General features: G+C 39.4%; 1 protein-coding gene across 6 annotated transcripts in view; it reads left to right on the forward strand.

Moving 5' to 3' along the window:
* The window catches only part of celf5a (cugbp, Elav-like family member 5a), a 320,356-nt gene that overhangs the window by 163,881 nt on the left and 142,591 nt on the right, over positions 1–13,884 (forward strand). For all 6 annotated transcript variants that reach the window (XM_041791997.1, XM_041791999.1, XM_041792000.1 and 3 more), the window contains exon 3: positions 8,395–8,443. In XM_041791997.1, the coding sequence (XP_041647931.1) occupies positions 8,395–8,443 (49 nt within the window). The remainder of the gene's footprint in view (positions 1–8,394; positions 8,444–13,884) is intronic.

The raw sequence follows: 13,884 nt of genomic DNA on the forward strand, positions 1-13,884 counted from the left end.
TCAGAAGCTGAGATGATAAATGGAATTATGTTTACAATAAATCATTACTATGATTACCACAATGTTATGGGTAGCTTTTACTAGGTAAATACTTCCTTAATATTTCCAGGTTATTACTTTATAAAATGCCAGCTAAATTCTAGGTAATTATCATCTTATTCTTGAGAAATTACAGATAATTACATTTAATATTCTAAAATTTCTAGGTATCAGGGCTCACTGATATAAAGTGCTACCCCTAATTGCAGCACATTTCATTTAGGATCAGTCGTATTTTAATAAACTTTTCTTTGATAATTAATAGGGTTAAATCTTTGATTTTGGAATTTTACTGAAATGCTTTGGGAAATTAATATGTAAGTGGAAAACACAAATTTGACTTGATTTCTACTTTCTCACATGAGATAATTAATTTCAAAAACATTATGCAATTTATTTTTTATTTTTTTTTACAAATTCCTTACAGTTTGTCAACCAAATGACAGAAAAATCTGCATTACCTCCCCTTTTATGAGTTCCTGGTTGTCTTTGTTTAAGCACCTGTATCTGGAAACAGTAATCGTTTTATCATTCATTACAAGACACAGTGATGCTTCAGCAGTGCTAGAGCAAAAGTTGGATTCATTTTTGAATGATTATCAACATTAAAAAAGTTGAATTTATCAAGTAAACTAAGGCCTTTGTAGTTAATGTTTTAGTTAATGTTCTAATGTTTATGAGTAATTATTGTGATTGTTGAAAAAGCATCATAAGTATAATTCATAGCACTGTGTCTCCCCCTCCTTCTTCCTGCTACTGTGTACAGTACAGATTTATTAGCTGGAGCTTGGGCCCCCGGACAGCCACCACTCAGCACTCCCTCAGATCAATAATTGGAAATATTAATTATATCAGCAGAGACGGCCCAGTCAGTGGGGGACTGTTTATGCTCCTGTTACCGAGCAGTGCAGCAATATGAGCTTTGATGGCCCTCTAATATGTATTAATGATCCTGGGACAAACATTACTCTATATTAAACCTGAATGAAAGCCAGCAGACGTCTCAAGTATTGTATGGCTATTAGACTTATTTTATTGCAGGCACTGTAAGTAAATGCTGCTGTAAAAGAAAAAAAGATTTTTACTGCTGAGGTATGAGCTTTCACAAAACCAGGACAAGATTTGCTGCAATGTTATTTCTACTTGGGAAATTCTCCTGCATTGGAGGTCCCTCCTTTTGGAAAATATGAAAGTTAAAGACTTGCAAAGTTTTGGATGTTGGAATTGCACCAGGTCTTTGAAACTCTTTCCAAAGCGGTATTATTGTCTTGCTACTGGCCCTCTGTGGGGTTTCAGTAGAGTGGAGTCTGGGATTCTATACGGCTCAATCCTGCTAAACTCTACTAGTCATGAAGTCATTACTGTCGTGGATAGTGCCAACAGTAGACTCTAAATCCTCCTCACTTCTAACAGGCCAAGTCTGGACTGCAGTTCCTTGACTTGCTCTTTGTAATTTAAAGTCAGGCAGAGGAATGTCTTTTGTGGCCGGAGCCCAAGGTCTTTGATCCTTTTTTAACAGTAATCATAGGAAGAAGTTTGCTTCCCGGCAGCCATGCTGCACCAGGATACTAAATTATGATGAAGGCAGAGAAAGCCTAGATCGACATTGTGTTAACTTATTGCTATTGCTATTATTTATACTTACAAAAACATACAAACCAACAGGCCATGTATGTTTGGGCCAGGCTTTTTAAAAACTACATTATGTAGCATAGGCCAGGACTTCATATGAAACAAAAATTTAAGTGGCTGGAGTCTTGGTAGGGCAAATAAAAGCATGTGAAAGTATAGATTTGTCAGAGCCCTGGGAGCAGCTCGGCTGGTGGAATGAGAAGAGTTATTTACTTTTGATTTATTTATTACAGACAAAGATGAAGAACAGTTTCTACATAGAGGTTCCAATGCTACTGTGTGCCTTACTTGTTCAGTTGAACCCTAAATAGTGTCTCAGTTCAATTCAGCTTTATTTATATAGCACATTTAAAACAACCAGGGTTGACAAAGTGCTTCAAAGTCTAAAAGGATAAACATGAATCAAGAATACGTCATCGTAGCACAATATTAAATAAATAAAATCAATTCAAATTAAAAAAATCATAAAATAATAGTGAAAGTAATTGTAAAATCTGTTGGGGTAAAACAATCTCATTTTGAAACAAAAGCCAAAGAGAGGAGATACGTTTTCAACTGTGATTTGAGAAGTTCTGGAGTTGGGTCTGATCTAATGTAAAGGGGTAAGTTGTTCCACTGTTTTGGGCTGCTACTGCAAAAGCTCCATCTCTTCTGGTTTTGAGCCTTGTTTTGGGCACATCCAGGAGCAGCTGGTTGGCAGACCTCAGCGCTCTGGCCGGAGTGGGAACAGGAAGTAGTTTACACAAGTATGGTGGTGCCAAACCATGATGAGCTGTAAAAGCTAACAAAAATCTTAAATTCAATCCTGTAGCGAAACAGGAAGCAGGAGAGAGAGCAGTAATATGGTCCCTCTTTTTTGTGCCTGTTAGGAGGCGAGCAGCTGCATTTTGGACTAGCTGAACTGAGGACCCAAGCCACCATACAAAGCATTTCTCTAGTGGAGTTTAGGTGATATGGATCACCCTCTTTGAAGAGGAGATATGCTACACTGAGTTTTACCTGGCTCGAAAGAACCTGATATTAAACTACTCCCTTTTACACTTTAACTAATATATATAAGGGCCAGCAAAAAAAATGCTTTTCCAAGAGTATGACCATCAGTCTCCCCTACCATTCATTTGAAGTTGCAGCCTGCAACCCCAACATGACATCCTAAAACTGATCACTGATTACTGATTACTGATTGATTTACATTATTTACTTGTTTATTTCAACAAAGCCAGAATGTATTTTATTTTATTGTTTCTGTGGGAATTTGTGCACATTCATTCTGTAGAGAATTTATGAGATCAGACACTGATGTTGGACTGGAAGGCCTAGCTTTCAATCTCCATTCCAGTTCATTCCAAAGGTGCTCGCTGGGGTTGAGGTCAGGGCTCTGTGCAGGCCAGTCAAGTTCTTCCACACTGAGCTCATCAAACAATGTCACTGTAGTCCTTACTCTGAGGCACAGTCATGTAGGAATAGAAAAGAGCTTCTTCAAACTGTTGCTTCAAAGTTGGAAGCATAGCAAAATGTTTGGTACTATGAAGTCAAGCAAGCAACATTCTCCCAGCATCCACCAAACCCAGAATCATCCATCTGACTGCTAAACGAAAACATGATTATTCACTCCACAGAACACATTTCCACTGCTCCACAGTCCAGTGTCATCCAATGCTCAGCTTTGGCCTTGGTTATGTTAGGCTTGCATGCAGCTGCCTGGCCATGAAAACCCATTCTATGAAGCTCCCATTGATGCCAGTGAAGGTTCAGAGCTCTTCAGCTGTAATCAGCAGAGTCTTGATGACTTTTACGTACCATACACCTTAGCATTCTTTGACCCTGCTCTGTGATTTTACATGGTTTTCCTTTTTTGTGATTGAGTTGCTGTGACTTAACATTTCTATTTTCTAATACTATCATTAACATTTTACTGTGGAATTACAAGCTGAGATGAAATTTCACAAACCACATTATTGCAAAGGTGTCATCCATCACCATACTTAAAGTCACTGATCTCTTCAGTTATGCCTAGCAATGGTGAATAAAAGCAGTGTTCATAGTATTCAAGGCAGGTTTTTTAAACCTGCTCTTGTTAACCATGAGGGTCCTCAGGAAAAGCAAAATGGAAAAGTGGCAGAACATGAGAACCTTTCAAGTTTAAGTTATTCTCAAAGAAAAGTGATGCATGTTTTAGCAGAGGTGTTTAGGGGTCAGCGTTTTTTCTTTAAATCCACATGCTTTGTATCGTGCAGTTTTTCTGCAGCTTTTTAAGAATGAGGTTTAAAGTGAACAATTGGAGAACGGAGTCAAAGACTTATCTTTCTCTCCATTTCTTGTTGTCCACCGCCACAATCTCTCTCCTAGCCAGCCTTAATGGATGGAGAGTTTTAAACTCAAGCATTTAAAACACATGTTGCTGTTAGTATACAAGCAGCAGTGTTAATTTTTCACTCTGTTGACTGTAGGTGTATTGAGAAGCCTCTATCTTCAGCCTATAACAGCCTGACTGAAAACATGCCCTCAGTAGTTGGAGTTAATGAATGGTCTCCTTGGCAACAGCAGCACTAAACACATTACACTTAAAGCTACCATGTCTCTGCATGTGTTAGCTTATAGTACTTTTTACTGTGCTTTTGTTTAAGGCTGGAATTTCCTTTATATGTGGAATAGAATAAAACTGTAGACCTCAGCGGTGACTGTTCAGGAGGACCATAATGCATTGCTCTCGGGCAAATAAATAGACCATTAAGCTTGCATGTTGGAGGCTGAACAGTAACTAGCTTTAGAGGGAGAAAGAGCTGCCTCCCACACACAGGCACCCTGCAGAGATGGTTGAGATCATAGCATGGTAGAGGAGCCACAGACGCAGATTTGGCCTCTTCCATCGTACTCTTGAGCGAATATCAACTGTCAGGGTGAAAGCATCTTTTGTCCGTTTGACATGTCAAAGGCAAATTTAAAGAGTTGCTGTCTTGTTGTGAAGAAGCGCGGGGTTGTAAAGCTATCTGTGAATTTGTCTTGCGGATGTTTTTTACCCCCGCAATCCGAGGTGTTTCTTCCTCAGAGGTCTGCTTTGAACACGTGTGCGATAGTGTCGCGGTTCATTCTGTAATCTATCCGTACATGCTGGGGAGCAGCTCGCCCTGTGGCTTGGCATTAGCATACTGTAGGGTTACTTTGCTCATGTTGTACAAGGAGAAAAAAGCACTTGTAGATGTGGAGGGAGAAGGAGGAGGATGGGGACAGAGCCAAGAAACAAGGAGCTAAAAAGCTCAACCTTCATAAGCATAACATCCTCCCTGTTTTCCTACAAAGACTAAGCCGGTGCTAGTTATTATTTACGATGGCTAAATTTATGGAATAATTTCAGAGAGGGAAGGTTACTCAGTTCCTCAAGGTGAAAATGGATACGTTTAGCACTTAATGAATCGGGCCTGAGCCTCTCCCCCATATATCAGCATGTTATTAAGACATTTTAAAATCCCATTATGTGTTTCTCCTTGAACATGTCATGCTTTTATTGGACTGCCCTGTCTTTAAATCTGACCTTTTCAGTCCTGCTCTGGAATTGAACACAGAAAAAAAGATACATGATGGGGAAATGGAACAAAATATACATATGTGGGGATAAAAATGTCAATACTGAATGGTTGTAATAATCTGACTGGGATGGCAGGTAATGGAAAATATTTTCAAGCAATAAAATGATGATTAAATAGCAGCAACAAATGGTTTACTGTAAATAGCTGTGCATGGTGAGGCTGGTTTTATGTTCCAGTAATCTTGTTATAAATTTGAGCCACTTTTGGCCTCAGTTTTATTTAAAAGCACGTTTTTTTATTGTTCAATCTATTTGTTTTGCACTGAAACATTAAGGATCACTGGTGTCAAATCTTTGCCATAAACTACCTTGTTAGCTATTTCTCTGCTACAGTAAGTACATTCATTTTAAATGTGCATATGCAGGTGAGTTTATAGGCAGTATGTGTGCTAAGGAGCCACATATTCAATTTAAACAAATGCCGTTGCAAACTCTTATAAATCAGAGCTCAATCGTTAAGCTTTTCCTCCTAACAAATGGTAGTGAAATTGTTGGACTTGAACAACAATGATGAAAAAAGAAGGAGGTTAAAATTGGGAAAGGAGGAGAGCGTGACACAAAGACTGTGATGACAGAGGCATCTAATCCAGGCAATGCCATTCTTATCAGGGTCCAGTGGATTAGAGTGAGCCTCCTAACCAGAGAATCCTTCCCAGCCAGACGCTCTCCACAGCCCAAGGGCCTGGATCAATAGGCCCGCATTGATCCCTCTCCTCCTGTGGCTGGATTCACTTTTATTAGGACTGCCTCGGCCTTTATCACTTAGACACACATATGCAGCCTCTCTAAGAACCTGCCACCAAATATATGGACACACTGATACACAAGCACATTCCACTTAATGTTTGAAAGAGAACTGATTTATTTTGTTTATGAAATAGACTGTATAAAACATCAATGTAATCTCAGTGACATCACCCATTGGTTTTTTTAAGGGGCACATTTAAACCACACAGTGGTGGTCCCCATATTGGAAATATGGACTTGAACCTGCTTCCAGCTAATTGAGATGTAGGCAAGAGGTGAAGTCGAGGGTGGCCTAATTCAGTAGTTCCCAACCTGGGGTCTGGGCCTCTGTAAGGAGGGGCACAGGACTTTGTCTTTGTCAATATTAGATGCACACATATTTGATTTTTTAATCATGAATAGGAACATGATTTACTAAGTATTAGGCCCAACCTAAGAAATAAAAGAAATAGGGAAATCCCTATTTTTTTTCCTCAGAAAAGTCAACATTTTGAGGGAAAAATCCCAAATTTTGGGGATTATAAAGTCGCATATTACCAAGAAAACAAACTCAGAATTTCAGAGTTTAAAAAGGTGGAAATTAATGAGTTTAAAAAGTCTTAAATTTTGGCATTAGAAACTCTAAAATTTAAAATCTTTTAAAATTTTTTATTTATAATTGTGTAAAGTCAAACATGGTAAGGAAACCAATTGAATACAGTGGTTAGATTTTCTGACTTTTGGACTTTTCCATCTCAAAAATTCTATGTCTTGGTTGACATACATTTATAACCTTAATAGTAGAAAAAAAAATATTTTTTTTTTCTCATAAACAACTTTTTACACTTCAGAATTTTGAGTTTTTCTAAAAATTAACAACTAATCTTTAATATCATTTTTTTTTTCTAGAGTGGCCCTAGTGCACTGTCATAATAATGGACACTTTATACATAGATTGTCAGTCAAGAACAAGTGTATTTAGGCCTGTTATGTTGGGATTTTGTCAGTGAAAACATTAAAAAAAAAAAAAAAACATTTAATTTGGAGGGGTATGGAGGGCATAGCTTTTATAAGATGTGAGAAGGAAGGTTGGGGACCAGTGGCGTAACTCATATCATGGTACATTCCCACGAAATATAACCATTAGCTTGCCATCGAGCTAGCAAATACCAAACAACAAAGCGACATAAGTCACAAAGTCAGTAATGGGATTTTGTTAAAGTAAAGCCAAGCCTCCTGGCCAACATCTACAACAGGGTGTCATGTATAATAAGCCATGGCCTTTATTATTGTGGACGTTACAATATATTGGAATGTAATTAAAAATCCAAACAAATGTGGGCAGTTTAGGTAGACAAAAATGCATATTTAAAGGCACAATATGTTATATTTCCACACTGATATTTTTACACATAATGTTGGAGAAAATCTGTTTAAAATGGCCTACCTGGGACGCAGATGGCCTAGTGGTTAGGTCCTGCCCCATGTACATGGCAGCTCAGGTTCTTGTCCAGCCTGTGGCTCCTTTTCTGTATATCTCTCCCCAAATCTCTCGCTTCTGTTAAGCCTCTATTCACTGTCCTTCTCTCTTAATAAAGGCATAAAAAAGCCCAAAAATAAATCTTTAAAACGGCCTACCTGGTTAAAGTTAAGAAGAATAGCTCACAGTATGAACCAGGAAGGCCACTTTTAACACTTTTAATGCCTACTTTGTCATCTAATTAGTTGGCTTATATACTAGGGCAGCTTGTATATCAATATAAAGTAAGTGCACCTGCCACTGTCACACACTGAAAAAGACCTAACACAAATAAAAATTCCACTTGAATCACTGTGTAATGCAAGTGGTAAATTTTGACTGCACTGCTCAGAACATGCTGGAACAAAACCAGCAAAACCACACCAACAGGGGTTGGCAGCCCAATGGTATCATAAACCTGATATTGTGATTCATTTCACAAAATGAGTTTACTGTATCAGTACATACCAACCTATGATGCAGAACTGGACAGTTTTTTCCAATAAAGAAGTGATGCATGGACTGTTATTGCTGCTCTAAAAAATATCCTTTTAATATGGGCTCAAATGATGATTCCTTGTTTTTTGGAGTCACCCTCTAGTGGATATCCAATGAACTGCAGGCTTTTATTCTTTATTTTTCAACAGTGGATGGTGCAGCTTAGTTGACACTCGTCACAGGCTGCTGAAACAATACATGTACAAGTCAGCCCAGCCACATGCAGGTGTTTGGTTCCCTCCCTCTCCAGCAGAAGCACTTTGATCAGTATCACACATCCGCCATTAGTATGTAAGAGAGGGCATGCATACCTTTGGTTTGTGGCCGTGTGTTGAAGCAAAGACAGCTCATACCGCCATGCTAACCTTTCTCCCTTTCTTCTTCTCTCTTCCAGATGACACGCCCCATCCAGGTGAAACCGGCCGACAGTGAGAGCCGTGGAGGTAGTTGTCTTCTTTTCTTCATCATTTATTCATGTCCTCTTTTCATCTGTCTTATCTGGGCTAATACTTCTCGTTCCTTCTCTCTGATCTCATCTGTTCCACTGCTCTCAATGCGTGATTTCCTCAGCCGACGATCCATTTTCCCCATTTCCTTTTCTTCTTATGCCTCAGGTAGATTCATATTGGGAGAAATTTGATCATTCCCAACAAATCTGAACAAAATACTTGAGAGAAACTGTTGAATTTATTCCTAACAAACAGTGTGATGTGAGAAGTAGATTTGAGGTAAAGTTTTTACATCTTACCTATCATGTTTGGTTAAAATGAACTAAAGGCAGTTTTGCGAAATTAGTGCAGTCTGTGTTCGTTTGAAAGCTGTCAGCTGAGTCACAATAGAGGCAAAATCAACATGCAAAGACTGCTTGTGCACTTTTTTTAGACTAATTTCGCACAACTTGGTCTATGATTCAGACCTGAGCAAGTGAACTACATTTGTGAAAATGCCTTAAATCTTTGTTTCTTCTAGCTTGTGGCACACATTTTCTATAAACATCCATAATCTCTCATCTTTCGAGCAGCTTTCCTGCTTGTTTCATGTTCAAATCCACTGGTTTCATGGACTAATCTCACAAAGTCTCATCCTGCTTCTGTACCTTGGACTGGTTGTAATTGAATAAAGGGTCTGTTATTGAAAGTGTGTAGGGTTATGAATGGCTTTCCTGCTGCCAATCTCCCTTTCATTGTTCCCTATGCCAAGTACATTATTGGTGCACTGTAAATTATATAGTGATTAGACTCTATACTGGAAGCATAGACATGCAGAGCACCCCACACGTATGAGCCCACACGGCTTGCTCTGTGTTTGTTTGAAAGACGAGCGTAAATGGTATAGAGGGAGGGGAAAACGGTGCCGGAGCGCATCCAGCTTGCCAAACAATCAATAAATTTGCAGGGTTCTTGCCAAGATCCTCATTACTTGGCCTTAATTCTGTCGTCTTTGATCTCTCTCTGTTTTTGGAGTCTTTCATTTACTCACTGCCCATCTGCATATATGTTAATGAGATGAGGAGGCATCCTTCAAGTCAGTGGCAGAGATAATGAACCTTGCTGTTTTTTTAATGTGCATCCGATGTGTCAACCAGTAACAAAGCAAGTGTTATTTTGTTGTTAGAGGAAGAATCGCTGTGTTTAGTGTTTTTCTTCTGTGGTAGAAGTAGGGAGAAAATGCAAACATGCTGCCAGATGCATACAGCTGCTGCGCTGCACAACTGGGGCTTTACCTAAAAACCTGTTTGCCTGTTTGGGGTGAATGAGGATGGACTGCTACTTTGGCCGCCTGTCAGATGTATAAAATCTTCAAAGGACGACAGAAGCCTGTGAGCTGGATGGAGGAAGGACTGCATGCTCTACATCTGTCTTTTTTGTGCTTTTCTTCATTTCTATCTATTGTTTTCATGTATTTTCCATTTGTTCCTTCTTTTTTCTCTGCCTTTTGGGTATACGGTCCCTATAAATATACCCTTTATTGATTTTATAAATCAACCATATTTAATATAAGTTACTTTTCTGACAAAAAATGATAAAAAAAAAAACATCTTTAATGTCAAAGTGAAAACACATTTCTACAAAGTAATGTCATAGGTACAAAAATATGAAATATAAGTAACTGCATAAATATTCACCCCCCTCAAGGTAGTATTCAGTAGATGCTCCTTTGGCTGATATCACAGCACTGACTCTATGTGGACAGGTCTCAATCAGGCTTGCACATCTGGGCAGTGCAATTTTACTCCATTCTTCTTTGCAAAACTACCCAACCTATGTTAGGTTGCACAGGGATCAGGTGTGAAAAGCACTTTTCAGGTCGGGCCACAAATTCCCTACTGGATTGAGGTCTAAGCTTTGATTCGGCCACTCCAGAACATTCACAGTTATAGTTTCTTTTTCTTTTTTTTTTTTTTTTTAATATGATTGTCCTCTAGGATATTTTATATTTTGCTGCATTCACTCTCTATGTTTGAAAGCCTTCCAGGGCCAGCTGCAAAGAAGCATCCCCACAGCATGTTGCTGCCAGCACTGTGCTTCACAGTGGGTATGGGGCATTTGTGGTGATGTGCTGATGGCCAAAAATCACCATTTTGGTCTCATCAGACTAAAGAACTTTCTCCCACGTGTCTCCTGAATGCCTTTTGGCAAACTCTATTAAAGATTTAATGAGTTTTTTTCAACAGCGGTGTAAAGCCACATTATGTAATAGCACCACATTATGTAATAATCCTAACCATAGGACTTAGTGTGGGCTCCAAGGTATGCCCTACCCAGCTACCTTGCCCTAACTCTAACCGCTTATGACTTATGCCTAAACCTAATCCCCCTAGAGGGCTCTAGACTAAACACCTACCCTACTACCTTGTCCTAGCCTTAACCGCTTAGTGGCTTAGAAAATGCAGCGTTATTACAGGATGGATGGAAAATGTATTACCTTATTACATAATGCAGCATTATTACATAATGCGGCGCTACAAGCGGCTTTCTCTTTACTCTCCCATAAAGCTTCGACTGATGAAAAACTTGAGTCTCTTTCATCTCAGCTGCTGAAGTTTGTAACTCCTTCAGAGTAGTCATAGGTGTCTTGGTGACCCCTCTAGTCTCCTTCCTGCATGGTCATTCAGTTTGTGAGGACTTTCTGATCAAGGCAGATTTACACATGCGCCATATTCCTTCCATTTCTTTATTATGGATGTAACTGAACTCTGGGGGATGCTCAGTGCCTTGGAAATTTGTTTGTATCCATCCCCTGACTTATACTTTTCAAGAACCTTTACTCTGAGTTGCTTGGAGTGTTCTTTTGTCTTCATGGTGTAATGGTAGCCAGGAACACTGATTAGGCAGTGACTGGTCCGTTACTTTGAAGGGGGTGAATATTTATGCAATTTTCTGATTTTTCATTACTTTCTTGTTAAGTTGACATTACTATGTACAAATCTGTTTTCACTTTGACATTAGGTAGTTTTTTTTTTTTTTTTTCATTTTTTTTGTCATAAAATCTGAATCATAATGGCTGTGATTTATTTATAAAATCAATAAAGGCAAAACATCCAAGGCACTGTATCTTTCTTTCTTCCTTTGTTAAAGAATCATTCTTTTCGCCAGTATCTCTCCTTTTTTCTGCCTTCTCTGCTTCATTCAGTCTCCTTCATTTTCCCTCTATCTCTCCACCATTCTTTCAGCGCTTTAGAGGAGTGGTGAGACAAGCAAAAGGGTCTTGTGCTGTCAAGATTGATGTCCCCTATAGCTCCATTGATTTTGCCATTGTGGTGCTGTGTGTCCACATTAACAATGACACTCAGCTGTCTCTTTACTTGGTTGTGAGTGGCCGGTTTTAAAGCTCCCAGGGCACTTTGGTCAGTATGGGGTCCTCTTACTGGCCAGCCTTTGGGACCCTACTGCAGAACAAATGAGTGCTGGAACAGACCTGAGAGTTGCACATCATCTTAAATGAACAGGTCAGAGTGGTGCCGCAGGGGCGATCAAACACTAGCGTGACTTTAACACTTTAGGAGGTGGAAACGGAAAGAGGAAGACAGGGAATGTGTGGGTGAGTGGATCAGCTTTTTAATCAAGTTTTCTCATCCTCTAATTGGCTAGACTGAGTTCCTTCTTCTGCATCATTGGCAAGACAATTTTCTCAATTTTTGGGGGTCTGATTTAGCTGCTTCCGTTCGCTGATGGAGTGTGCTGCTGATGCTCCTCCATGGCCTACTTTTTCAAGCTTCTTATTTGTGTTAAAAGATTGAAGAGGATTTCATCAAACACTCTATAATTTCAGGCTTCTGTAATTATTGGCTCTTCTCGTTTCACATTTTCAAAAACTGCCAAGCTTAAATTTTTGTTATTTGATCCTTTTTTCCTGCTGTTGCCAAATCCAGATCAATAAATCCAGGACTGTAACTCAGCGTGGTGCACAGGAGCTGGAAGAGTGGATGAGGAAAATATTAATTAGCCTCTCAGTGCAGCAGAGGTACGGGACACCAGGGACAAACCCAGTCTGGCCTGCTCTCTCAGGGGCCACGCCGCTCGTCCGATAGGGGCCACATATTCCTCAGTGCCCGCTGTCACAGTATAACACACAGTCATACTAATTAGTCCCTTAATCTCATTATAAAGGGGACAGTTCAGATCACCTGTGCTAGGCTGAACGTCCATTAGGGAAAGAGCTGTATACCTGCTGGACGTGGACTCCTCCAGGAGCTACTCTTTTCTGTTATTAAGACCAGACAGACACAGCGAAATAGGAAACCTGTGGCTCTTCATTTAAAGATTGATGCCACTTTTGCTTGATCAGCAAGAGGCCTTGCTTATGCAGCTCAACAATCCGACCTCATTCAAAGACAGAAAGCTTTCTTGCCTTTGCCATCAGGAGGTCATGACAGTGTGAATACCTGGCAGAAAATGACATTGAATCCAACAGGTAATGCTTCCTAAGGGAAGAGACCATACTGGGCAGAGGTTCTCGTAGTGGTTGCCAGGGAACACAGGTGTTCTGTGTGTGTGTGTGTGTCCATCTGACAAATGAGGATGTACTTGAGCTCAGTTTTTTACACTAATTGTAGTTCCCCCATTCATTTTCTAATGACCAGTAATTTTTGACCGGGAACCCCATGGGTGTAGATAAGTTGAATAAAAAGCACAAAATTGTATGCAAATGAATATAATTTAGTTTGTGTGTTGAAATCCTCTTTGTGGACTAAGTCATGAAATCTTAGGTCAGTCTGATCAAATTAACTTAATTTTTTAGAGCTCTAACTTCTAAATCTGTCAAACTTGACAGGAACACATTATGAGGGTTAATAAAAGGAGATTTGCTGCTCAATCTCTTCTAAAAATGAGTCTCTAAGAGAGCTCGTCATAAATTTGAGTCATGCTGGCCACTTAAGAGATGATTTTCAATCGTAGACAATTTTGAAAATCATGGGAGGCCACAGACAACAAAAAAACTGTCTCAAACTATTTTTCATCTGACAACTCACCCAGACTGTGAGATCACACGCCTGCTGTCTATAGCAATGATTTTATTTTGAAGATTTCCCATACATGAGATCTCACAGAAACTCACACGATCAAACGTGACTTCAGAAGAATAACAATGACGGAAATGCTAGCTGACCTGGCGTGTGCTATAGTAGCAGGAAAATTAAAAATATGGATGACACCCTGGCTGTAATGAAGGCATGGTTGTGTTTGTGATCATCTGACTGGTGATGCTAGTTTGCTCACTTTTATTTGTTGTTTGGGTTTTCCATTGGAGGCAGTCTGACTCAGACCCAGACATGTTTGGTATTTACAGTTTATGGGGTTTGGGGTGTAGTAAGATCATTGATGGCACTTTTTGTTTTTGATTACATCAAAATGCTCCTCACCAGTGTCTCACATTGCCTTTG

Source organism: Cheilinus undulatus, linkage group 7 (genome assembly GCF_018320785.1).
Source record: "Cheilinus undulatus linkage group 7, ASM1832078v1, whole genome shotgun sequence".
NCBI classification, from domain to species: Eukaryota; Metazoa; Chordata; class Actinopteri; order Labriformes; family Labridae; genus Cheilinus; species Cheilinus undulatus.